The 24,618-nt window shown below is 38.2% G+C and overlaps 2 protein-coding genes across 5 annotated transcripts; both read right to left on the reverse strand.

Annotated features, from left to right (window-relative positions):
• Nucleotides 1-5,373, reverse strand: ccdc32 (coiled-coil domain containing 32). The gene is made up of 4 exons (XM_064337050.1): nt 5,193-5,373; nt 4,322-4,555; nt 4,024-4,180; nt 1-2,422 (listed from the first exon to the last, which is right to left on the reverse strand). The coding sequence occupies exons 1-4, from the start codon at nt 5,230-5,232 to the stop codon at nt 2,236-2,238; spliced, it is 618 nt and encodes a 205-aa protein (XP_064193120.1). The 5' UTR covers nt 5,233-5,373; the 3' UTR covers nt 1-2,235.
• Nucleotides 5,374-10,414: 5,041 nt separating this feature from the next.
• Nucleotides 10,415-23,989, reverse strand: pcmtl (l-isoaspartyl protein carboxyl methyltransferase, like). 4 transcript variants are annotated; one of them, XM_064337078.1, is made up of 9 exons: nt 23,800-23,920; nt 23,218-23,348; nt 22,992-23,096; nt 22,025-22,056; nt 21,042-21,150; nt 16,699-16,815; nt 13,428-13,513; nt 12,085-12,254; nt 10,415-11,369 (listed from the first exon to the last, which is right to left on the reverse strand). In XM_064337078.1, the coding sequence occupies exons 2-9, from the start codon at nt 23,333-23,335 to the stop codon at nt 11,342-11,344; spliced, it is 765 nt and encodes a 254-aa protein (XP_064193148.1). In that variant the 5' UTR covers nt 23,336-23,348; nt 23,800-23,920; the 3' UTR covers nt 10,415-11,341. The 4 variants fall into 4 exon arrangements, with proteins under 4 accessions (XP_064193148.1, XP_064193156.1, XP_064193130.1 ...); XM_064337086.1 differs by lacking the exon at nt 23,800-23,920 and adding an exon at nt 23,564-23,789; XM_064337060.1 differs by lacking the exon at nt 23,218-23,348 and having other exon boundaries at nt 23,800-23,989.
• Between the last annotated feature and the right edge of the window lie 629 nt (nt 23,990-24,618).

The following is a 24,618-nucleotide window of genomic DNA, read 5'->3' on the forward strand; positions in this document are numbered from 1 at the left end:
TCTTTTTCACATCAAGGCGCATTTAATGGGACGCATACACATTGCAGTACTAACATCATCAGAGAATTCAAGACTCATCCCAGCCACTACTCCAATCATCACAAAGAAAGTGGTGGGCATTTTCTTTTTACATTTTAAGTATTTAGAAGATACTCCTATCCAGAACTTACACAGCTTACATTGTTCATTATTTTTTACATACAATCCATTCATACAACTGGATATTAAGGTTAAGTACTTTACTCAAGGGTACAATGATAGTGCCCTACCTGGAAATCAAGCCTACAACCATTGAGTTGCAAGCCTGATTGCCTAAAAACTATACTACATTTGCTATTTTTCTTATTGCTTGCATACTGTATGCACACACAGATATTGGATACAAACACAGCCACACATTTCAACTATACAACAGATATTTCAATTACAGTAGTTAATCCAGTAGAAATGGTTTTTAGTTTGATCACCTGTTATTCACTTGGGGCACTGGCTCAGGCACAGATGAGTGCTAATAAGGATTAGCGTGTGCCTTTATATGAGCCAAACCACACTGCTCATCAGACTGAGGTTTTAATGACTCAATACTCTTTCATATAGAGACTGAATCAGATCAAGGCGGGCAAATCCAATTCTGATAAAGGAAGCCAGAAAGCATGTCAACCCAGGCGGCAAAGTGATCTCCACTTCCATCTGGTAGCGGCTTAACTGAATAAACACCACTTTAACGTATGATATTTTTAACAGCATGTTTGTACTCAAATACATTATTGGAAAGTATACAGCCTTCATTGAAAGGTACATGGAAATAGCACACATGGTTGCATATACTTTTCTGCTGTAGATTTCTAGAAGTGCTCAGTAAAAAAAATACTGAAAATGAGCTGGAAACAAATGACACTTCTAGGGTGACAAAACAAAATGGGATCTGACACACAGCATTGCACAAAAACGAATGTATGTTTCCCCAGTGAGGACATGCATCCATTTAAATTAAATTTATACCTTGATCCAAAATTCCCATGTATAAACTGAAACACTCAAACATATTTGGGATATTCTAGTGGTACTTTCTATTTAGCCAATATATAATGCAGTATAATCAGTTATAAACATGCATAATGACTCATAATGTAGTAAATCAACACTCATAACGCATTACTGCATAGTAACAACACATTATAAACAAGTAGCGTAACTTCCTTAAAAATGTATCTCAACTATAGTCCCAAGTCCTAGTATAGCACATGGCCATTATGAATGCCATACATAATATCCATTTCACATACAGATTTAACAACCATGACCAATCAAGATGTGGACATTGCACATGTTCATCATAATTCATTTTATTTCTGCAAGGCCTTCTTCCAAATGTTATGGAAACATCTTTAAAAGCTAATGGTTATTCCATCACATTTAATATTTGTTTACATAATGAGCGCCTTCTGCCTAATAAATCTGGAAATGATTTTATAGTTACAGAATATTTGAAGCATTACATGAAAACATTACTAAAAAAAATTACTAAAATGAAAGTTTCAATCTGAAAATTGATATAAAAAAAGAAAACATGTAAGATTGCTTTTTCAATGCAAGTTAACAGATTCTACTCTCTTAGTGTATATATTTCATTGTAGCACAAAACTATGAGCCGGTCATAGCAGACTAACACACTGTAAATCTGCACAAGGTTGGAAAGCTGTATTCCAGAATCTTGGACATGTTCCATTGTTCAATTACACAGTACTTTGGGGCACCTCCTAGTGTCACCCGGACATTACTGTTTATATTTTATACAGGCACCTCTCTTCTCCAGCACACTATTAGTCCATCTTAACCCAGCTGGAACTGATTACATTTCCTGTAAGATATCCTTGTTTCTCTTGTGGTCAACAGTAGGGTTATCTAACTAGGGGCCTTTTACAAAGATAACAAGATATATTTGAATATGTCCTGGAGCACAAAACATTATCTACCGAATCAATGGTACCCCATGGCCAATATGGTAACTTAATGCTTATTTAGTCTGCAAACCTTGACAAAAATATGAACAGCATGTCCCAGTTTACAGGAGAAAATAATTGTTAATCCAATATCATGGTCATCATATCACATACAAGTTATGGCGACTGGACAGAAACGGTACTGGAATGGTATTCACTTCATATAGCAAGTAACAAATGGGGTGAGTAGCACTCTAAAACTAGATGCTTACACACTGGTTCCATGGTGGGCCTACTTTTCTGGAGCCTGGCTCTCCTCTGCTTCTGGATCCTCCTCCTTTGCTTCGGTTGGAACCCTGTCTGTGCCTCCATCAGCTAGGTGCTCCCTGCTCTGCTCAGGAAGGAGGAGGTGCTCCAGCTCCTCTGCACTTATTGCCACTTTCTCGGGCTGCAGCCACCTCTTCAGCTGCTCCAGAGCACTGCGTACAGGATTGAATACAGGCTGCTAAAGGCTACAGTGCAAGGAACACAGTCCAGTCCAGAAATACTTCACATGAATGGAAATATTTTTTATAACCATTACATTTTATAAGTTTGGAAACAGTAAGTATACATCTTTTCTCATGGATTAATGAACACTTTAACACTAAGTCACACAGGCCAGAGTGGGTTTATTTGCATTTATGTTTCTTTTACGGTGAAATAGGTCACATGATATATCGTTTGAAAGTGTTAAAACCCACTGTAGCAGTCGGTCTGCCTGAGAGGAGGACTGGTCTTGGCTGCACCGGCTGGTGGAAGGTGCACACGCACTTGGGCTGCGTTAGCTAATCAGCCCAGGTGCTTAAAGGTGTGCTGCTCTCCACAGTTCGGGGCCGAAACCGTGAGCTAACACAGAGAGCGCAGTTATGAGTTTCGTTTCGTTTTTGTTTGAGTACTAAAGAAAGAGAAAAGTAATCCTCAGTTGGGATGCTGGAGGAGCTGGACCTGGCCAGGAAGGCGGGTCAGCTACAGAGCAGGCGAACTGAAAAGTTCTGCTGCTCTGTTTTACTTTCTTTTGTCTTTGTTATTTTAGCTTGTTATTTTAGCTAATTGTTTTTGCCCGGAACCCGTGAGGGGAAGGGTGAAGTGGTCCATTTATTTTATTTCGTGTTTGTGTGTGGGTGCTCTCTCTCTCCATGCAACAGACAATGGTGTTGCCCGGTACTGTTGCATCTCCCTGCCCGGTGTGTCGTGCTTGCCGCGTGACACCCACGATTCTATCTCTATAAACTACTTTATGATGGCACGAGCGAGTTTTTATCACTGATTGCAGATTGGTATAAACCATTACAGTAACAGATTATTTTTCCCATATTTTTTGATGGAAGCCATGACATCAGTTGAACAGAACTGATTCAAGAGCTTGCTACAGAATGTGGCACTCAATAACAATGGCGGCCTGGGGGGCATTGTCAACAGAGGCGATTTGAATGTTACTGATCAAATCAAGCACAGCTTATTCTGAAGGATGCTGCTTTTGCAAGATAAACCACCATAAATGGCAGTTAATGGAAAGAAAGGAAATAAAACAGGTTGTTGTACAGTTTTAACTACATTAAACAGCCCATTATAATGACATATTAAAGGCCAGGGGTCATTCAGTGCGAGCATCACTCATTTTTGGAATACAGACATCTAGTGCTGCACTTGTGACAGCAGGGTTCTACACTGGAGTAAAATGCACGTGCATTACAATTACCATGCGCGTGCTGTATGCTCTTAAGCAAAGCTCTTAACTTTGGTTGCCCAACAAAAACCCAATATATTGCATTTATACCTGCATTTTTGTTTAAAATGACAGCACAGTATATTGCCCTGGATGAAGACCTCTGCTAAGTTGCCTAGCTACATCACTTATATACTTTCTGGTAAATGTAAAAGGATGCCCTTTCAGGCTCTAATCATGACAACTGGGCACAAGACTAATAAGAACCAATGGCAAACCCAGGAATGTTATGGAATCTTCATCAGAGCCCTACAGTTACCTTGCACCTCAATTCACTTTACATAAAATGTGTGTAATGGATGTTTGGCTCACCTCTCATCAATTTCACCACCCTCTTGAAAAAGATCAGATCCCTGTGCTCCATAAAGGAATCTATCCCAGCATTCCTTTTTAGCCTGAGACAGTGTGCGAAGCATCTCCCTTGAAGTCACTTCCTGGGACTGGCCCTTGAGTCTTCTTAGCCGGTTTTCTAGAAGATTAACATGGAATCTTACCATTTAATGAGGGACTCCATGGTGACACTAGGAGCAGTGTTTATGGTATTATAGTCATGGACGACACTACAAGACAACAATATTTTTAATTTGAGCATGTGGATTAATGTCAATACCTAGACTGGCGATGTACACTTCGGAGTCATCCATGGGTTTCCACGGGATGCCATTTACAGTGTTCTCCTGCGTGCCTTCTTGCAATTGAGGTTGGAAAGAATCCCTAAACTCAGATGGCTCTTGATTCTCGGTCGTATGCTCTGGCATCCCTGAACAGATCTCAGACCATAGCTCTCCACTGGACCGAACTTCCTGGGTCCCGAATCCGTCAATCATACCTCCAGTTTCGTGGCCTATTTGGAATTGAAATGTAGGTAAATATATTCCCATACAGTGTGACTTATTTAAAACAGTTAATGGAATAACAGAGATGACCACACTAAATACAATTCCCTAAATAGAGTATCTTCGATCTAACCCTCATACTAGCTCACAGTCCAAGATTTATGAATGATTATGCTACACCTGGAGGTCTGTCAAAGACATAACCTAGCTAGTGTGTAGTTGAACACTTGGAAATCGTATGTTATGCTGGTCTTGCGAGTTTACGAACAGAGTCAAAAACCCTTCCCAAAGAGAACAGTTGTATGTGACGATTCATCGGTTTCCAGTTTTATGTCTTATCGTTGTTCCGGATGAGATTATTTTTAGCTAACTTAGATTGCCAACAACATTACAACACGAATCGCTAGCTCAGGCTAGTTAGCAAACAAACGTTAGCAACTGTCACAGCTGTTCGCTGGTAAGTAATAGTCTAATGGTTGAATGGTTGATGAAGTTGGTTTCTACCTCAGCAAGTTAACACAGTGAAAAGATAATGGATCTCACTGCTACCTATTTTTGTGTCAGGGAATTCATCTATAGTCGATAGTAACTAGTAGTCCAGTGCTAAACGTTCTCAAAGTCCAGTCTGTGTCGTTTGCTACTTACCTTCCACTCCAGGTAAGTCAAGACTGTAGTTTAACTTCATCAATGACAAAACGGTGAATGTATTTATATATAAAGAGTGGAGTAGTTTGCTGATGTGAAAGCAGCCCCAAACAGACGAGTTTGAATCAATATTTAGCTAGCTAGTTACCAGTGTGATGCTAGCCGCAAAAAAAGGAGATGACTTCCGGTAACCATAAGAGCGGAAGTTTTCAAATTAAAAGATATAAATTGTGTATAATTGTTTTTAACGGTTTGGTAGTAAAGTTTTTAGTATTGTTTTCTAATACTGCACAAAAATTGAAAGTATCGTTTATTGTCAGATTTGGCAAAAGTCAAATCAGCAGGCACTGGGAAAAGGATTTGTCCAGACTGTCTACAATGTAAAACGGCTTAGTTTCAGATAATGCATTTCCTGAGAATTCTGGTCTCCTAATTTGCTGCTGTTGTAGCACTCTCATGTTACACTTGTACCTCTATCCAGCACTTATATTGCACTTGTATCGTTATCTTGATGGTGTAGCTTGTTGTCATGCCTCCTAGTTTGACGTACCATAACTTTCTGACCTAGCCTCTACTTACTGTGTGAACTGGACAAGACTATGAATAACTGTTACATAATGAGTATTGTACCTAATCGGACCTGTGTTTAGTAGTTGTTCCAATGACCTTCGGTATGCACTTATTGTACATCATTTTATATAAAATCATCTGCCAAATAAATGTAATAATAATAATAATAATAATACTGTAGCAGCTGGCTGGAGACAAAGACCAGGTGTATCTGGGAAGACAGTCATAAATAGAGGCCATTATCAGACCAGAACACAAGCTTAACAAACAGGAGATCATGACCGAGGGCCATCCTCTACCCATGTGATCCCATCTACACATATTACAATACATGCAAAGCAACAAGAGATACTGTAGCTATGACACAAGCAAACATAAAACACAAGGCAGTGCTACTATGCTAGCTGCTGCTACAGTACCAATCTTTCGAGTGCCAACCCCTTAAGAAAAAAACAGATTAAGGTGCTTCTCAGGCACTTCTTAAATTGTGCTTCTAAGGTGCTTCTTAAATCGCCTTCTCATAAAATGGAGCGAGAATAGCTGAGGTTCGGAAGGACCACATCTCAAAGACTCCCCTTCTGCTTATTCCTTATAAGAAACCTTTCCGCCCTCTGCTCTTGTTCTTTCATTCTCATTTTATGCAGACAAAGAGTGGCCATCATATACAGGGGCCCCCGTTCAAAGGTGAACACCAGCGCAGATTTTTACTTTATTTTTAAATATGCTGTAAAAAAGTGTCTTTGTTGTAAAACTGTTTCCCTACTTAACGTTAATAAATTAAATGGTCATATTTTATTGCACTTTAAAGTTGACCGTCTCCCCAGCTTGGCAACCATATTTCAAAATAAGCATTTCACCCTGGAATTCTAAATGCGCAAAATCCTAAGTGATTTAGTAGTGGTTTGGGTATGGAAATGAACATTAAGCATTAACGGAGGCCACATACTGAGCTATGCCTTGAGGTTCAAAATGAGGAAACATTGAATGTACCTTGGTGGCCATCTATGCTTTGGTCGAACACTTCTTGCTCTGCACACATCATCTCCATCCCCCTGCTCACTCCATGTTGCCACAGTGGGAACTTTCAGGTTCTGCATGCATTGTATGTGCCAATGTTCCAACCCATGTGCTCCCAAATCCAAATTTATAGAATTTGCAGTGCAATTTGAGGCCCCATTCCAAGAGGCAAACTGCTGACAAAGCAGCTTACTGGATTACTGATGTGATGTGATAAGAATTTCTTATGAACACTAGGAATGGACAGATCGATACCGAAGTATCAGAATTTCTGATCCGGACATTCAATTTTTGAGAACTGATCCTCGCATAAAAATATTGATACTAAACATTTTCTTTAATCACTAATTTTAATGTGTATCTGATACTGAAAAACTACTATTATGCAATTTAGCAAATAATTGCGTAAGATATAGGAAGTACATATGCTTCCATCCTTTCCCTCTGCTCCGCATACACACATAGGCATGTGGTGAAACACGCAGCCACAGCCAACACAACAAATTTCAAATATATAATATTATTTTTAAGAGATTTAATGTATATTGCTGAGTTCACTTCAGGGTATTTGATAAGCCAAAATTTTAGGTTGACCTAATGTGAAGAATAACTCCTGAAAAGGGTAACTGTATAACTGAACATGTTGAACATATTTTATTCCGTTTTCAGGCTCGTTTGATTAGTGTTGCTTCTTGGGTGGTGATTAAAGAGGTTTATGTGGACATTTTTTCTGCAGTTTAATGGGTCTCACTTTGCACCTTTTTCTTTTTTCTTTCTTTCTACCTTACTAATTCCACAGTCAATTAATTTTCCCACTCCATTACATTACATTAGGCTACATTAAAATCACTTATTGAATAAGCAATCTTATTCAGAGTGAAGAACATCAGGAATCAGGAATATAAAAAAGCACCATGACCAAGAGGGAACATAAGGCCCATTTAAACAATAAGTGTGGTTTACCAAACAAATCAATTAGTATTATAAAGAAAAGTATATACTACTACTCAGCTAACCTATCTTTATACGGCAATACCAAAAAAGAAATCCAAAAAGGATGACTAAAGAGGATTTGAGAAGCCGTGGTGCAGTCTGAAGAAGTATCTTCAATCTGCATCAGAACAGAAGACGGATATCATCGGTTTACTTCTTGCACTTCCCTAGCTTTCCTGTCTGCGACAGTAGCCTAAACTGGTCCTCTGCACCAAAATACTGTTCTAAATAATTTTCTTATAGAGTTGAAGGGTGGAAAATATCTCTATTATGAGTAGAAGCATGTAATTCACTATTCTCATTCCTTCCACCAGGACCTCATGCTCCAGGCAGCAAACTTCCCAAAAAGTTAGACAATATTGCCTGTACATGTGTGCGTGTTTCTCACTTTCTCGCATACATTCCTAGGAGTCCAAACGGGTGAGCTTGGCCCTTCCTTTAGCCTACCCCCTGCACTGAGAGAATCTTTCAACAAGAATTTCAACATTTCACATTATTTCAACTTCCTGAGCAAGACATAAGCAAATGGTAAAGATTATTAATATGAATTATTATTACTTTTTGCAGCCAAGCAATAAAGGCCGGGGATTTGTCAGGGGAAAAGGCACAGCAGTCACGGCAAAGTAGTTAAAAATCACAGAAAACTGAAGAGGCAAAAATCATGACATTTCTAAAAACATTAATTTATTAAATTAAACGATAGATCTCATAGACAGCAGAGGGAAACAATTGAATTAACATGTGCAACTGTAAGTGCTTGAAATAAAAATAAAGAAACCGTGGGCAGTTACAACCAGTAGCTAAAAAAACTGCATTACTAAAATAATTACTGCATTACTCCCACATCTTGAAAAATTCAATCGGCAATTACCGCCACAGCTGGAACATATGCATTTGCATTAGAGGACGGAGTGTAGCACAGTGGGTAAGGAACTGGGCTTGTAACCAAAAGGTCGCAGGTTCGATTCCCGGGTAAGGACACTGCCGTTGTACCCTTGAGCAAGGTACTTAACCTGCATTGCTTCAGTATATATCCAGCTGTATAAATGGATACAATGTAAAATGCTATGTAAAAAGTTGTGTAAGTCGCTCTGGATAAGAGCGTCTGCTAAATGCCTCTAATGTAATGTAATGTAATTTTGTGTGGTACTGTCCATAGTGCTGGATAGCCTACGCTGATTTAGCCTAGTTTGGTGCTAAATAAACTCTTACAGAGTTTATATTAGTTTATATACTATAGCCAGAGTGGACTCACATAAACTCTGTAAGAGTTGAATTAACACTGGACATTTTCAATGCACTAAACATGAGTGTTTTTTTTAACTCTGCTTCACAAAATGCGAATAGTAGGCACACCATTCACTGATTGTGTAATTAGCTGTAGCTTTAATAAAGATTTCAATTTCAGGCAGTCTCTGAATGCACCATCATACCCTCGTCAGCCCGCAATATGCGCTGCAAGTTTTAGATACATAAATCTGACCCTAAATGACTATTTCTGTTTTTGTGTGGTTGAAGGTTAGAGGTCAATGTAATGCTAATTTAGTATTCATGATACTGTATATAATTAGACGTAACCAATCATTTGCTTTGTTAAATATTACTATATGCTTATCTGTTAACTATTCACTGATAAGATGTAGAATTATGTATGTCATTAGTAAAACACTCTTAAGATTATAAAAAGTAGGGACCGCCCCTACTTTCTTCAATTTGGGCTTGTCCACCTTGTATGTGCCAGACACTTTCTACAAAAATAAATTCTATTTCATAATTCTTATATGTATATACCTTGTGCCTGGCTATTTATAAGGGGAAAATTTTCTCTGCCCAAAAGAGCCAATAAGAGGTCTCTACATGAAATAGAACATCAAGTCACATGGGCAACCTTGGTTCTATGAATGTAAGAGCAAAATGACTGCCTTTGATGCCCTGCTGCAGAATACACTGAAAATGTGACATCATTTCAAGGTTGAACAAATAAGTCCCTTATAAGGCATAGGATGCTACCATTAGCCAGCAGTTTTAGTTTTATTCAGCCTGTAATTGGCTCAAGCCAACTGCCACATGAAGCCAATTAGTTTATTTTTGCATGTAGAACCAAGGTTACCAACATAACCAGATGACAAGCTCATAACTGCCTGAAATTAAGATATGTGGCATCCATGTAATGTCAGCAAGAAAGTTATGCAATAACTTATCTAACCAGCAAGGACAGGTTAAGTGCACACCAAGTCAGCTAGATAGAGACCATACTGAATAGTAGCCCCGCTAGCAATATTAAGGTAATAAAAATTAACCATAGCCTACTAGTGGCAATGGCTTAGGTTAGCAAGCTAGCTAGCGTAAAATCAGCCGTGGTCTGTAGCTACAATGAGCTATATGAAAAGAACATTTGCTATCTAGCAAGCCAGACAGCAGATAGTTTCATATCAGGTTGGTGAATGTCAGCTTTAAGTTGTCTTGTGCATAAGTTATCTAGATCGACATGCTGCAAATGTATAAATTGGAAATGTGACAAAACAAGGTCCTGAAAAACTCATGGACCAAGTTATACACATACAAAAGCAAATATTTCATACACACTCGCTGAATGTATTTAAATCATACTGATCACGTTAAAAGATTTTAAAAATAATTCCTTATGAGTGACAAGTATCAATTTTATTTACAATTAACATGCATAATAACACAAAATCTATTTGTATATTTCGACATAATCAGGAATCTTATACCACGTATCTATAAATAATGGTATATAACATATAGTAAGTACATTACAAACCAAAGCAGTACAGGTGATCGTGATGAGTGTGTAAGTTAATACAAAAACTAGGAGCTGTATATATTATTTTTAATATACATTTTAGAATTAACATTAATTGGCTCACATTTAATAGAATTTCATACAAACTGTAAAAATATAAAATGTTTGTCCAGTTCTCTCCCATATTAGGGAAAGACAAAATTACAAGCTGACAAATTACATATTAAATGGCAATACCATCCATCAAAATCCACAATAACACTCCACTGGAGCATAAGTGCTTTGACCACGCCAACTTCCCAATTTGGTTATAAACAAAACTGCTAAAGAATGTCCCCTTGGATGAAAATCTTGGAAGCAGGATTTATTTTAAAAATTATACTGAATGATCAGTTTTTCCAGGTAACGCAGAGGCAGATTCGCTATTTATGTAATCTAGCAAGGTGATTGGATAAATTTCACATTTTTACAAAAATATTTCAAAGTTCTGTAGCTTAAGACTGTCTTCAGTTTTTACCATTTTCAAAAAGTTCAAAAGAGTTCCTGAATAAAATAAAAACCAAAAACGATATGGCTTCAGTATGTTCAATACTGGAACGTGAGCCAATAAAAGCAACATGAAACACATCATGAAAAAAACAAACTGTAACAAACCTGATTAACTGATCTGTTAATAGCTACAGCCGTAAGAGAGTTTATCTTTTATATTATTCCAAAGCAAACAGCTTATAGCTTGCAAATGTTGTGCTCCCCTGGACTGGAGGATGAAATGAGTGATATGCTTCTCCTGGAAGTCAGGGACTCAAAAGCTGCAACACCAGCGCTCACTCCTGCAGGGGTAATGACAGTCAGAGCTCACCTCTGGGGAGAGAGACACAGCATTACGCACAGATGCAGGTAGGGAACTGAAAATGTTTTTTTAAAAGCACTGCCAATACAGGCGTATACATGTGATCTTTAAAACCGTGCATTGATTACATTTCAGCGTTTACTACAGCTAAAATATTATTTTCTCGATTACAGCAGGTTCGGCCCCCCTCCCCTTTACACGTGCTTCACGAACAGATTGTTTGAGTTAGGAAGGAGTTTACGGATGAGGAATGATTCCAGGTTGGATGACAGCACTTGAGCTGATGTTTTTGGCTGAGGAACTGTGTGGCTAAAAGAGACTTCCTAAAAAGGATTTCTCATGACTGGAATTAATGCTTTCCATAAATTCTATGGCCTGCAGGAACACTGCTATCGATTACAAGGCAAAAATATTTTAACCCTCTAACCAAAGCTTAATTTTCTAACCAAGGGTCCCATTCTCACTTTAGGTTGACATCTGACATGTTGCAGGTCATTTAACTCCGTACACCAGTAAATCCTTCAGTGAATTTTTCTTACAAAATCTGAGAGGTTCTGATGCTGGTTCTGGTTCAAATAGCATGGAACAACTAATGCACAAGAAAAACACTAATATCTGATTTACTCTTTAATCTAATTATCTAATGTGTTAATTGATGTATTTATTTAAATGGTAATGAGGCAGAACTACCACACCTGGGCCATTGACGCTGCTTGTCAGTGAGGGGGACGTAGACTACGCCCATGAGAGACTTCCTGGAGAAGGTGCCATCACTCTGCCGATCATACTGCTCCAGAACCTGGGTGCCCCCTTCCGGACCCACGGGTAGCACCAGCCGCCCACCGGGTTTCAGCTGGGCCAGGAGCTGGGAAAAGTTCACTGAGCATGAGTTCACATGAATGGCTCACTGAGAATGCAAACACAGTGAATGTTCGAAGATCATATACCTTTTATAACAGCCTCTTGTACAAGGCGTAATCCCCAATACTATGTTCCTTGTGAAAGCAGTCAGTGCAGTTCAAAATGATGAACCCATCCACTTTTTGGGAGGTAGCCAAGATTTTATACATGAACTAGGAGCTTGTTGAACAGCTTCCACAAACAGTCCAGTGAGAATCTATAAACTGGCACATTCCTGGCATGACTATTGCTGTTCAGTAGGTGCCATTCCCAGATGGTAGGGCAAATGCATCTAGAGGTCTGACCGTCTGGCTTCTGAGATTTTATGATATTCCTTCCCATGCACAAGCCTTAATTTAACAAACCATGCTTAAACAATATTCAATAATGTTGGTCGACAAATAATGTCAGATAATAGTATACAGAGTTTTCCTGCATTGAAATGTCTTAGGAGGGCCAAGCATTTTTTCAAACAGCATAAGCTACCAATAGGAAAAATTGCACAAAAAACAAAAACAAAAAAACATAGAACCATTAGAAATGGTCCATGCATTTATTGGTAAAATTTAGTTGTGAATGATACTGCATTTCAGGCTTTCTGAAGTCTTGTCTGCTTTCAAGTTTATATGCAATCTTAAGACTAAATTAACTTTAGTAGAATCCACTTAATAGCACAAAAGATTGAGATGGAAGACAGAGCGCTGGTAACCATGCATGCCACTCCACTATTTTCAACAGAAAGCACCTACCTATGTAAATTCTGGCAGTTCTGTTGCAGACCCAAAACAAACTTCCCTTAATCTTTCAATTAAGATGATATGGTCAACTGTATCAAAGGCCGTGGAAAGGTCAAAAAGGGTGGCACAGCATTGTTTATAATCAAGGGCATGGACAATGTCATTGAGTACTAATACTACTCCTGGATCTCTGATCTATGGACATATATTCAGGTTGTAAGCTGCTAAGAATTAAAGTGCCTGCCAAACAACTGTAATATAACAGAATGTAACACTTTTTTCTGTTATCATTTAGCAGCATAAATATATGATAGAAGTTCAAGTCCTTAATTGGACAACCTCACTTTGTTCCCAAAAACAAAACCAGATGGCAAATAGCTGGACGTGAGTCCATTTCTTACAGCTTTGGGAAGTGTGGGTGCTGCAGCCCCCACATGGATGGCGTCGTACGGAGCTCCATCTGGAAAACCCAGTCGTCCATCACCCACTGAGGAATAACAGAAACAGTGAAGACATGACAGGCCACACTTTCCCACAATCTAACTTTCATGGAGCTGATTCTCCACAATAAAAATGATTTGGATGATGACAAACATTTGGACAAAAAACCTTGGGAAAATGTTGTAACCTTGGTTAGTCTAAAAAGCACCTGAAATATAATTATTTGTTAAAATGTGAGCTTGCAAAGATTTGTATATTTTATGAGGCTGTACAGCTTCTGGGGTGATGGTTAAGTGCCTCTAAACTCTTTAAAAGAAACTAGGTGGTTGTGAACGCCTTTTCAATATTAACCATCATTAATGGTGTGTTACATTTTTCAGCAAACTGAGTGATATATAAACAAACCTATGCAATCTGATTATGCCTATTCCTGATAAATTCAGTTTCATTGTTGTAGTCATGTGAAAAAGCACGCCCTCTTTCAATGGTTTCACATATTTGGATATAACTAACCGTCATCTAATCCATATAACTAACCGTCATCTAATCCTCATCAAGTCCTAAAAGTAGAAAATCTAAATCTAACCCATGTGACAAATAAAACAACAGATTGTACTTTGTCATTATTTATTCAAACAAAAATAAGCCAACACAGAGAGGCCTTCTGTGACTAAACGCACCCCATGATTAAGTAGCTTGTATAATGTCCATTAACCCTAAGAAATTATTTTCTGTTGAGTTCATCGGTCTCTAACTTCACATCATAGAAATCCTGTGCCACTCTTCCTTTCAAAACAGCTTAATCTCATTGATGATTAAGGGCCTTCATTCACACACATCTCTCTTAAGGTCCTCACTGGCGTTGAGATCTGGACTTTGACTTAGCCATTCCAAAACCCTGATTCTTTTCTTTTTCAGCCATTCAGTCATTGATTAGCTGCAGTGCTTAGGATAATTGTCCCGTTGTCAAGCTTTAGTAGTCAGACAGATGGTCTCACATTTTCCTCTAGAATACGTTGGTATAGAGAGGAATTCATGATGGACTCGATGATTGAGGTGTCCAGCTCCAGTGGCTGTAAAATCAGCACCCCAAGCATTCTGGTTCTGTTGGTGATATGTGGTGTTTGGTTTTTGACAACCACAGCACTGTGCAATACAGCGAAACAACTCCACCATGTTCAGAGGACAATATTCCAAGTCTTATGGTTCATTCAGGTGCAACTGTGCAAACCTAAGCCAGGCTACAATGTTCTTCTTGGAGGGAAGACGTTTTCCCCTGGCCATCCTTCCATGAAAACTATACTTGTTCAGTCTTTTGCTAATGGTGGAGTCGTGATGTCTAACCATGTTGACAGAGGCCTGTAGATCCCTGGATGTAGCTTTAGGGCTCTTTGAAATTTCTCTGAACATCATACGATCTTAAAATGGGGTGAATCATCTGGGATGCCCACTCCTAGGTAGATGAGCAACGGCCTTGAATGTTCTCCCTCTGAAAAGGTCTCACTGTGCAATAATGAGCTTCATGTTGTTTGGAAATGGCTTTATAACCCTTCCCAGACTGATAAGCAGCAAAAGTAGCTTCTTCAAGATCATCGCCAATACCTTATGTCCTGAGCATGCAGTGTTAAAACAAACCTGAATTCTCCAGGGCAAATGGTCAAAGTTTCTGCTTTTATAAACAGCTGGTAGCACTTCCTGATGATAAACTAATTGTGTGCACTTGATTAGCAGTACCTGGTTCTTATTACCTTCTTTTCTGACATGGAAGCAGTAAGAGTGCACATACTTTTTAACACATAGCTTCTGCATGTTGGCTTATTTTTGGCTGAATAAATAAATTATAGGACGGAGTGTAACACAGTGGGTAAGGAACTGGGTTTGTAACCGAAAGGTCGCAGGTTTGATTCCCGGGTAAGGACACTGCCGTTGTACCCTTGAGCAAGGTACTTAACCAGAATTGCTTCAGTATATATCCAGCTGTATAAATGGATACAATGTAAAATGCTATGTAAAAGTTGTGTAAGTCGCTCTGGATAAGAGCATCTGCTAAATGCCTGTAATGTAATGTAATGTAATAAGGACAAATAAAATCTGATTCTGTAATGAATGAGTTACAGTTATCTCCCATTAGGACTTGGTGAGGACTAGATGAGGGTTTGTTATGTATTAATATGTAAATCCACAGAATTGAAGAGGGTGTACTTTCTTTTCACATTACCATATATCATTATTCAAGGCATCAGTCCATCCATCCATCCATTATCTATATGTGCTTGTCAGGGTCGCGGGAGGTGCTAATGCCTATCCCACAATGCATTGGCGAGAGGACAGTTCGCCAGTCCATCATTGCAGGGCACACACACCATTCACTCACACTCATACTCAGAGGTAATTTAGACTCTCCAATTAACCAAACTTTAATTTCTTTGGAATGTGGGAGGAAACCGGACTACTCAGAGGAAACCCATGCGGACAGGGGGAGAACATTCAAACTAAACTATTAAAGGAAGAGGGTCATATTTTCTATTAAACATTTCTGTTACGTTTATCAATTTTGTCATTATAAAATCTGAGGTTTAGAACTATTTATTTTAGGTCTACCCTGTTCATTTTCCAACCGGTAGTGCATCAGATTAACTGAGTTATACTTATTTGCCCTTTATAATAACCATAAGTCCACTTTTTATTACACAAGTTGGATTCTTTCATTATTTGCCTGTCAAGAAAAAAATATAGTCTGTTTAGGAAACATAAATCTCCAATTATCTTGTAGTTGGGTTCTTTTAATAAATTTCAAGATGGCTTTAAGTGTATCAGATAGATTACTATACAAGAATGTTATTAAAAATTTGGCTTAAACGTGCCTTAAATGCGAAACTCAAAGAGAGTCACTTAAGTGTTGACAGATCCTGAAACTATGCAGGGACTTTTTGGTTGTCTTTATCCTTTAAATTAGAAGTCCCTTTATATGCCTAAGCCAAGATTTTTTTTGCTTTAGTTGATGTTTTCCTTAGTGTTTTGATTGTCTATTGGATGTTATGCATTTATACGATGTGACATCACTGTCGGGTCTGTTATGTTTTAGTTGGATATTTTGTGTTTTGTGTTATATAAAATTAAAGGTAAAATCTACAAAAAAGAAATAGGCTGTATATAACAAATACAGGATACATAATAGACATACCTCAATACGGATAAGCTACAGGCCCTGTAGCAAGGCCAAAAGCTCACCTACTATTTTGATGCGTCCTGAGGTGAGAAGCTCTGGGTCATCAGCCCGGATGTTTCGGAGGGATTCCTGTACCAGCTCATCTATGTGCTCAATACCTACCACTCTCCCCGCGGGACCTACCTATGGAGGAGAGCCAGAAGACAAATACAGGAGAAAAGGTAGCATTGTGAATGTCCAATGCACAAATTACAAAGTAGATGACACAAATGTTCAACAAAAGCAAACAACAATGAAACAGATAATTTGGTGAGAATTAGTGCATTTGAGCATAAGTAAAATTTATTAGAAACACATTCTAAAGGCTGCATTCTATGGAATTTTATTTAAGCGTAATCAAGCAGTTAAAGTAGGCTATTATCTTGATTGTGAAATCCATGTGAATTTTTTAATTTTTTAAACCCTTGCTAGACCCTGGGGGCTAACAAAAACATTTCTCTTGAATTATTGATTTAATCGGTCATTGATTCAAGGTGCAGCACTATAACCAACATACCGTGATTTGATGCAAAAAACCCATCTTGATCAGTAAAACCAACAGAAATAAAGGAAACAAGGCAGTCCCCTCCCCCAGAGCATGGCTGAAGTCGATTGCCCAGGTTGATAATATTTTATAATCCAATTACTATCCACAAGACAAACAACTGCCAATACTACAGTAATGGTATTGACATCTCCAAATCCCACTCTGAGCCAAAAGCAATCAATCCGCTTTTTGTACATAAGCTAGGAAAAATCTATGTATTATTTCCATTGACCTGAAAGCATTTTCATGAGCACTTGAAACAGACTTTCAAAGTCGAAAAGTGCCATTTTTCTAAAAAAGCTATTTCTTACCTTATAAACAGTGAAAAAATTCTCAATTAGACATTCTAGCAAAATCACCTTAAAGCATAATATAAACAAACTGAAATACTGTAAACAACTGTCTATGATCTACCTGCTTTTTTGCCCCTGCTTGGAAACCCCTTATATGTGACAGAAACCTACGGTAGGCAGTATACTCCAAACGATGTGCGAAAACCATTGACAAAAACAAACCACCGATGAACACGTCCGTGGTCAGAAAACTCAGACCGAACTGTTCTTCATTTTATGTCACTCCAAGCCGCTTACTTCCTAGTACAGCATGGATTTATGCACCCACAGTGATGTAATTTCATAAATATTAAGAAAACAATATGTACCATTTTGTTGAAATAAATTTCAACAGTTGTATGTAGTAGTTTTATTATATAGGCTAAAAATGTATCAAAGCATATTTCAGGCACAATGTGAAAAATGCTAAAATGTGCACAAAAAAAATAAAATAAATAAAAATACAAAAAACACAAAATGGAAAAAAAGTCATTAAAGAAATACAAAGTGCCATATTTTTCTTTTAAAAGGAGTAACATGGTGGTTGAATGTAACACTTGCCAGTTGTCTTTAGGCAAAAACAAAACAAATGTGCATTATTTTTTTTATTATTCAGTCATTTAAATGTATTTTAAAACTTATTTTTCTAAGCCTAAATTTCCCACGATAAAAGTTCACCCAAACTGTCTGGGCGTGGTAATGAGAACTGTCAGTTAGCTATGACTGACAGACCATGCCCCGTTACCATAGCTACCTCCATGATACGCGCTCATCTTGGGAGACTGAATTTTCACAAGCTAGCTAACTTAGTCAAGTATCGATAGCTAAGGACGTTGACTTATATCCAATAATAATTTCTGCAAGCTAGCTAGCCAAGTTAAGATAAAACCACAACTATAACGTCCTTATGAAAGCAAACTAGCTAACGTTATCGATAACATTACATAATGAAAGAAAACTACATAGCTAGCTAACGTTAGCTAGCTAGCTATAAATGAATATAACCAACCAGAGATAGTCCAATAGTCCTTAAAAGGCACAAGTGAACCTAATGTTAGTCAAATATTTGCACTGGCTTGCCTGTAAGCCAGCGGCACAAACTATGGGTCACAAGTTATCCACGGGTCCCCAAATATGATTTAGAATGAGCTATCACAGCAATCTGACTGACAGTAGGGAGGGCTAAACGTGAGCTCGACAATACATTTCTCACAGAAAAGGTAGTTTCTTTCCTTTTTTTAGTTCATTACAGTGGTGATAGAAGTGACAATAATTAAGTGCTGCTGTGCTGTTAGCCTTTACTGATCGCCGTTAGTTAAGGTTGTGAAGTAGCTAGCACAATTGGACAGCACTAACCCATAAAAATGTACTTTGAATGATACTTGCTCAATCGAACGGTAAATCTGAAAAACATTCGATTATAGTCGGCAGCACCGAAATTTTCTTTCACACCATCAATAAACGGCAAAAGTCCCAGTAGAAGATTGAATTAAACCTTTTAAAGTTACACATTTTCTGAAACGTTATCGATCCCGCTTGGCCACAGTGAGTCAATCAATCAATCAATCAATCAATCAAATTTTATTTGTATAGCGTATTTTACAGCAGTTGTCACAATACGCTTTACAGACAACCCTGGCCTAAACCCCCACAGGAGCAAGCCTAAGGCAACAGTGGCAAGGAAAAACTCCCTGTGGCAGATGGGAAGAAACCTTGGAAGGAACCAGGCTCAAGGGGGAAACCCATCCTCCTCTGGTCGGCTCAGGGTGCTGACTGGTGACCAACATGTCAGTCAGTTTTATAAGGTTTATGATGTGAAACTAGGCGATCTGAGTGTATAGTTTCTATGTAAATTATGTCAGAAGGATTCAGCCTTGTTGTTTGCTACCTAAACTTCACAGCACACTTGTATGCATAGTATGGAAGTCAGATTTCTTTACGGGGCGTGGAAAGGGGAGTGGTTACTGTACTTGTGACGAACTAAGTCGATAACATTCTCAACCGGTTGAAAATAGGACGATAAATTTAAAACGCGTATTTCTCCAAAAATAAAGAACGGACATATTTAATACTTTACTCATCGTGTTTCTTCAATGCCTCTTGTGCAAATAGCACATAAAACCTAGAAAGTGTGAAAACCACCATGTTACTCCTTTAAAGAAGTCATTTCTTCAGTCACGAAACACACACATATTGGTTAAATTTCACCCAGTTGTCATGTAGTCTATCCAGTTTAGGGATCTTAACAGTTAATCGATTAAATGTTAATTGTTAATAAGAACATTGATAGACTAATTTTATTGATTAAATGGATAAATTTCAATACGCAATTTCAATGAATAACCTAATGTTGGCGATTAGATTTTACATTAGAGAGGCGTTTCTCCGTCATTAGACACAAATCCCCTCGACTTCGCCTAATCGTAGAATATCAGTGCCATCTGAGCGTGTCTTCTCTGCTGCCGGTCTTCAGGAGTCTGCGCACCAGACTGACCCCACAGGCATGCAGATATTCCTTTGCAAAATTGCTTATAGGTATTAAGTTAGATAACGGCATATAGGCTGTGTTGTTCATTTTACGGCTATATGTTACGGCCTTTAGGAATATAGCCTGTTAGCAGTGTTTTGTTGGGGGTTCCACAGCACTTTCATTTTATTTTACACCGTTTACCTGTTTTTGTTTGCTGCACATCAAGAGGCCTACTACTTTGGGGGCACTACGTAGAACAAAATTCTAAAATAAAAGCCATGACTGTACATTTTTACTTCATGTAAATTTTTTGATTACAAAAAATCTAAAATTGTATAATACAGAGCCAAATCAGGAAAAAATGTATTTCTCCCAAAAATTATGGAACTGACTGTGTATGTCCAGTATGCTTACTGAGGATCAGGGAATTCAGTCATTTGGGAACAAGGGTGCTCTTTATTTCAAGCTTCGAACCACGTCTGTACTGTATATAATTTTGGAGATAATGGGGTTTATTTAAAGCAGGTGGGGATTCTTACAAAAAGCCCTTGGTTTTAAGGGGTTAGTTTGGCACCCAACGTGGGGCTCAATATGTCCAATTCCCTAATTTGCAATACACAATTGATAATCTGTAGCCACATTCATGCACAATCCCCATTGCTGATTTGGAAGACATCTGTGCTTCTCCTGCAAAACACGTGGTCCCTAGCCTGCTTCTTTTCACATGGCAGCCTAGAGCTAAGCTCGCAGAGCCGAGACATTGAAATACATTTCATAAGTGGCTTTAGCATGCATGCAGTCCACAGGTGCCCCATCAACCAGCCATAGTGTGGTGCCTTAATCGAATGAGCCACACAGCAGCACCTGGTGAATATTTAAGTTTGCTGCAGAAAGTCACAAGGCTCCAGCGCACAAGCAAAAACAGTGCCAAAACACTTTTTTCCAATAAATCTATTTTAACAGTTAATAATACTAAAACTTCACTTTTGTAAAATTCTGTCATTTTATCATGTGAACCTACCATCCTTGCAAAGCAAGCAGTGAGATAGCCACTGCCGGAGCCCACATCCAGCGCAGAGGCCCCCTCTGTTAGCTTGTCTCTCAAGACCTCCAAGGCATGGGCATGCTGTACATAAGAGAAATGTCACAATACAACGTGTGTGAAGCACATTAAAGGTCTGTTTTTTTTCCAACCTGGGACTTAGTTTTGTAATATTTTTCATCAATCCTATTGGTTCTGATAGTATTTGATGTAACTGTTTCATTGTCAAATTTTAGCTTCTTCAATGTTTTTTTCTCAATGCCAGTAGCTTCACCACAGTGTCTATGGGGCATATAAAGATATGGTACAGGTTCAATGTACCTTCAAGCAAGTCTAGTTTATCTAAACCTGTTATTGGGATGTGAAAATAAAAGTAAATGTTGAACTGTACTTGTCGAAGTTAAAAATAATTATGTCTGAACTTGCAGAATTGACCACATACCACTGTGCGCACACAAATCGAATTTAGCATTTCATGTATGTATTCTGGTTAAAATAAATATAGTCAGCCATCAAAGCTGTTTCTCAAAAAAAAAAAAAAAAAACTACTTTAAAAATTGCCTATCGGAATTGGCTGATTTGACTTTAAAAAATTGGCAACCAGAATCGGCCTAAAAATTCATGATCAGTGCACCCCTAATAATTAGTCAACAACTTTGAGGATGTCATGGTTAGGTTATATCTTCTTATGTATGTCATCTGCTCTTGGGTCTGATCATTCCAAGGGATCATATGCTAGCCCTGTTCAGTGACAGTACATCAAAATCAGGAAACAAAATCAGTGGGACTGCATGCAGAGGGTTCCCTTGTCAATTTGTTTTTGGGTTCTTGAGAGAAGTCACTAGCAAGGAAGGTTTGGGGACCACTCATTCAGTTGGTTAAATTGGTAGGCCTCCTAAGGCAGCTCAACACATTGTTTTCTGAAAACTGAGTTGCCTCTAGTTGCTGCTGCACTCACCATGTGTGGAGCACTGATCGTGGCCTTGAATCCTGAGACAGACAGACAGACAGAGAGACAGAGAAAGAGAACTTGTAACAGGGAGAAACCTCTGCCAAACTTGTGAGTGCTTTAGTGGAAAAGAAGAAAAAAAAAAAGGCTGCCATATCAACTCGAAGGTGCTGGGCAGGTACTATGCAATGATAGTGCTGCCCTCATTGAAAAATATTATGCAAAGCTGATGCCATCCCGCCAAGTTACAGCTTGGTGGCTTGGCATGCCCCATACCTCTACAGCACTGAGTTTGCCACTTTTCAGGGTTCCCTACAGAAATAACCACACTGACCAGACTCTCAGCCCTTAAAAACATTCATTTCTGTACCTTCTGACCCAATTTCAACAGACAGAATTCACAAACAACTTCACACATCCACACAATAAAGCCCTAAACTTACGGGATTTTGCATTTTCTTCTACTTTTTCCTTCCTGATTACATCATCACAAATGCTCCAAATCCACAAAGAATATGTCTCCCCATTGGATGTTTAGGTACATCAGCCAATAAAAACATCTACTTACATACATAATAATATTTCATTTATTTGGAAAAATGACTGAATCCATGCCTTTGTGTTTCTTTCAGAATATGGGTTGTGTGTGTTTGCATGCATGTGTGTTTATGCATGTCTGCCTAAATTAGCCTAAATATATAAATTACTATTATCACTTACCCATAACACAGCTCAAAAAGAAATTAAAGCTGGTTTAAAAAAAACACGTTTTCAGGAAACATTGGGAATTATTGCTTTGGAGTACAGTTTGTTTATTGTTTCTTGTAAATTGTCGTAATTTTGATATCAATACTTTTAATGGCAGGCCTAGATTTTGCCTGTTTGAATGAATGATTTATAGACAGCGCTTTGTATGTGTGAGTAGCTTGGCATTTTTGTACGTTGAAAAGGCGTTTTTCATCAGATTTATATTTACCTATGGACTGTGGTGAATCTACATACGGGTAGTCCTTAGAGTACATCCCTCGGTCGGTGGCCAGCATGACATCAAACACGCGATCAGATTTGATCACTCCATGGTCTTTGAAAGAGAGAAATAATCAAGTAGACAAAAAAATTCAAAATGAAACTGCAATGTTTTTTTTTTTTTTTAACTGCACCATACACGATATTTAATGTATCTAAAGTCCAACACTCGTTACCGCGCAGTCTACTGACGAGCTCTGAATTCGTCTTGCCGCTGTGAATCCACGCCATAGTTCTGGAAAGCAGCACACCCATAGGGAAGGCCACTGCAACCAACCTAACCGTAGCTTGCATCTCCCGAACCAGCCTGATAGTAACATTGACAAACATCCAAGGGTGATGAGACAATTAGCTAAAAAGTACATAACTGCTGTTCAAGCATATTAACCAGCTAGCAAGCAAGATAAAACTCAACAACGTTTTTACACTGCCAAAGCTAGCAAAAGACACAGCAAGCTTGTGGAGACATGTTTCGTTTGTTTGTTTGTTTTTTTACCCTCGTGGACATTGACAGCTACTTACGTCAGTGCTAGCAATACATTGTGAATGACTTCTGCTCTCAAGCAAGTAAGCTAAGTTTGCTAACCTTAGTTTGGCTGTTTATAATTAAATTGAGCCTAGACGCCAAGTTAGTTTACGAGAAAATCTAGAACTGAATTGAGAAGCTTAAATAAGATGTTCGTGTATTGTTTTTGTCAGAAAACCCAGTCGAATAACAAATAAAAACGTGGGTCCACTAAGAGACCACCAAAACCTACCTACAGTTGCACGCCAGCAGACCCAACAAGAATTCAGTTTGGTGGACTGTCTCCACTGAGTTTCAAAATAAAAGCGCAATAGGCAAAGACGGACATGCTGAATTGATCGTTTTTGACAAGCATACGCATCTGCATATAATTGATCGTTACACAAGCATAGCCTACATCTCTGCATATATGATTGATTTTTAAATGACAAAGATAGTGACAGGTCACTAAGTGCATTAATTCCGATTACAAAATACTTTTCTAATGAAACAGATTTTCAACTACATCATGATAAGTCATTTGAATAACTTAAAAATGTTCTCTCCCTCTCCACCTTAGCTAATGTGTGGTGAGCGTTCTGGCGCAAAATCGCTGCCGTGCATCACCCAGGTGGGTGCTACACTTTGGTGGTGGGTGAGGCGAGCTCCCACTCATCACTGTAAAGCACTTTGAGTGTTCTGAAAAGTGCTATATAAATACAACGATTCACTCGTTAATTTAACTTTTTAGGAGTGTTATTATATAACGCAGGACATTACATATATGATGCCTTGTATTATAATTTGCAGGTAACGCAAAACATTTTTTAAAAAATTGAATTTCCCCTTTGTTATTTATGACAGTTGGCAATATTTCTGTTTAATTGTTGTATGTTTGTTTTTAATGATCACACTTTACAGTTTGACCTACACGGTACATAAATAATAATAATAATAATAATAATAATAATAATAATAATAATAATAATAATAATAATAATAATAATAATAATAATAACAACATACCGGGAAAAAACGAATTGAACTTTTATTTTAAAATCAAGCCCGGAGG

Source organism: Anguilla rostrata, chromosome 1 (genome assembly GCF_018555375.3).
Source record: "Anguilla rostrata isolate EN2019 chromosome 1, ASM1855537v3, whole genome shotgun sequence".
Classification (NCBI taxonomy): domain Eukaryota; kingdom Metazoa; phylum Chordata; class Actinopteri; order Anguilliformes; family Anguillidae; genus Anguilla; species Anguilla rostrata.

Bases quoted from the DNA above. Each gene is read 5' to 3' on its own strand.
- ccdc32 (XM_064337050.1), bottom strand. From the start codon at position 5,232: ATGAAGTTAAACTACAGTCTTGACTTACCTGGAGTGGAAG. The intron at 4,181-4,321 runs GTATTGACATTA...TTAATCTTCTAG, and splicing joins AGTGTACATCGCCAGTCTAG to AAAACCGGCTAAGAAGACTC. The intron at 2,423-4,023 runs GTGAGCCAAACA...TCCTGTACGCAG, and splicing joins GGTGGTGAAATTGATGAGAG to TGCTCTGGAGCAGCTGAAGA.
- pcmtl (XM_064337060.1), bottom strand. From the start codon at position 23,974: ATGCAGAGATGTAGGCTATGCTTGTGTAACGATCAATTATATGCAGAT. The intron at 23,097-23,799 runs GTAGGTTTTGGT...TCTCTTTCAAAG, and splicing joins CTGCTGGCGTGCAACTGTAG to ACCATGGAGTGATCAAATCT. The intron at 12,255-13,427 runs GTAAGAAATGGA...AACTTTTCCCAG, and splicing joins CACCCACACTTCCCAAAGCT to CTCCTGGCCCAGCTGAAACC.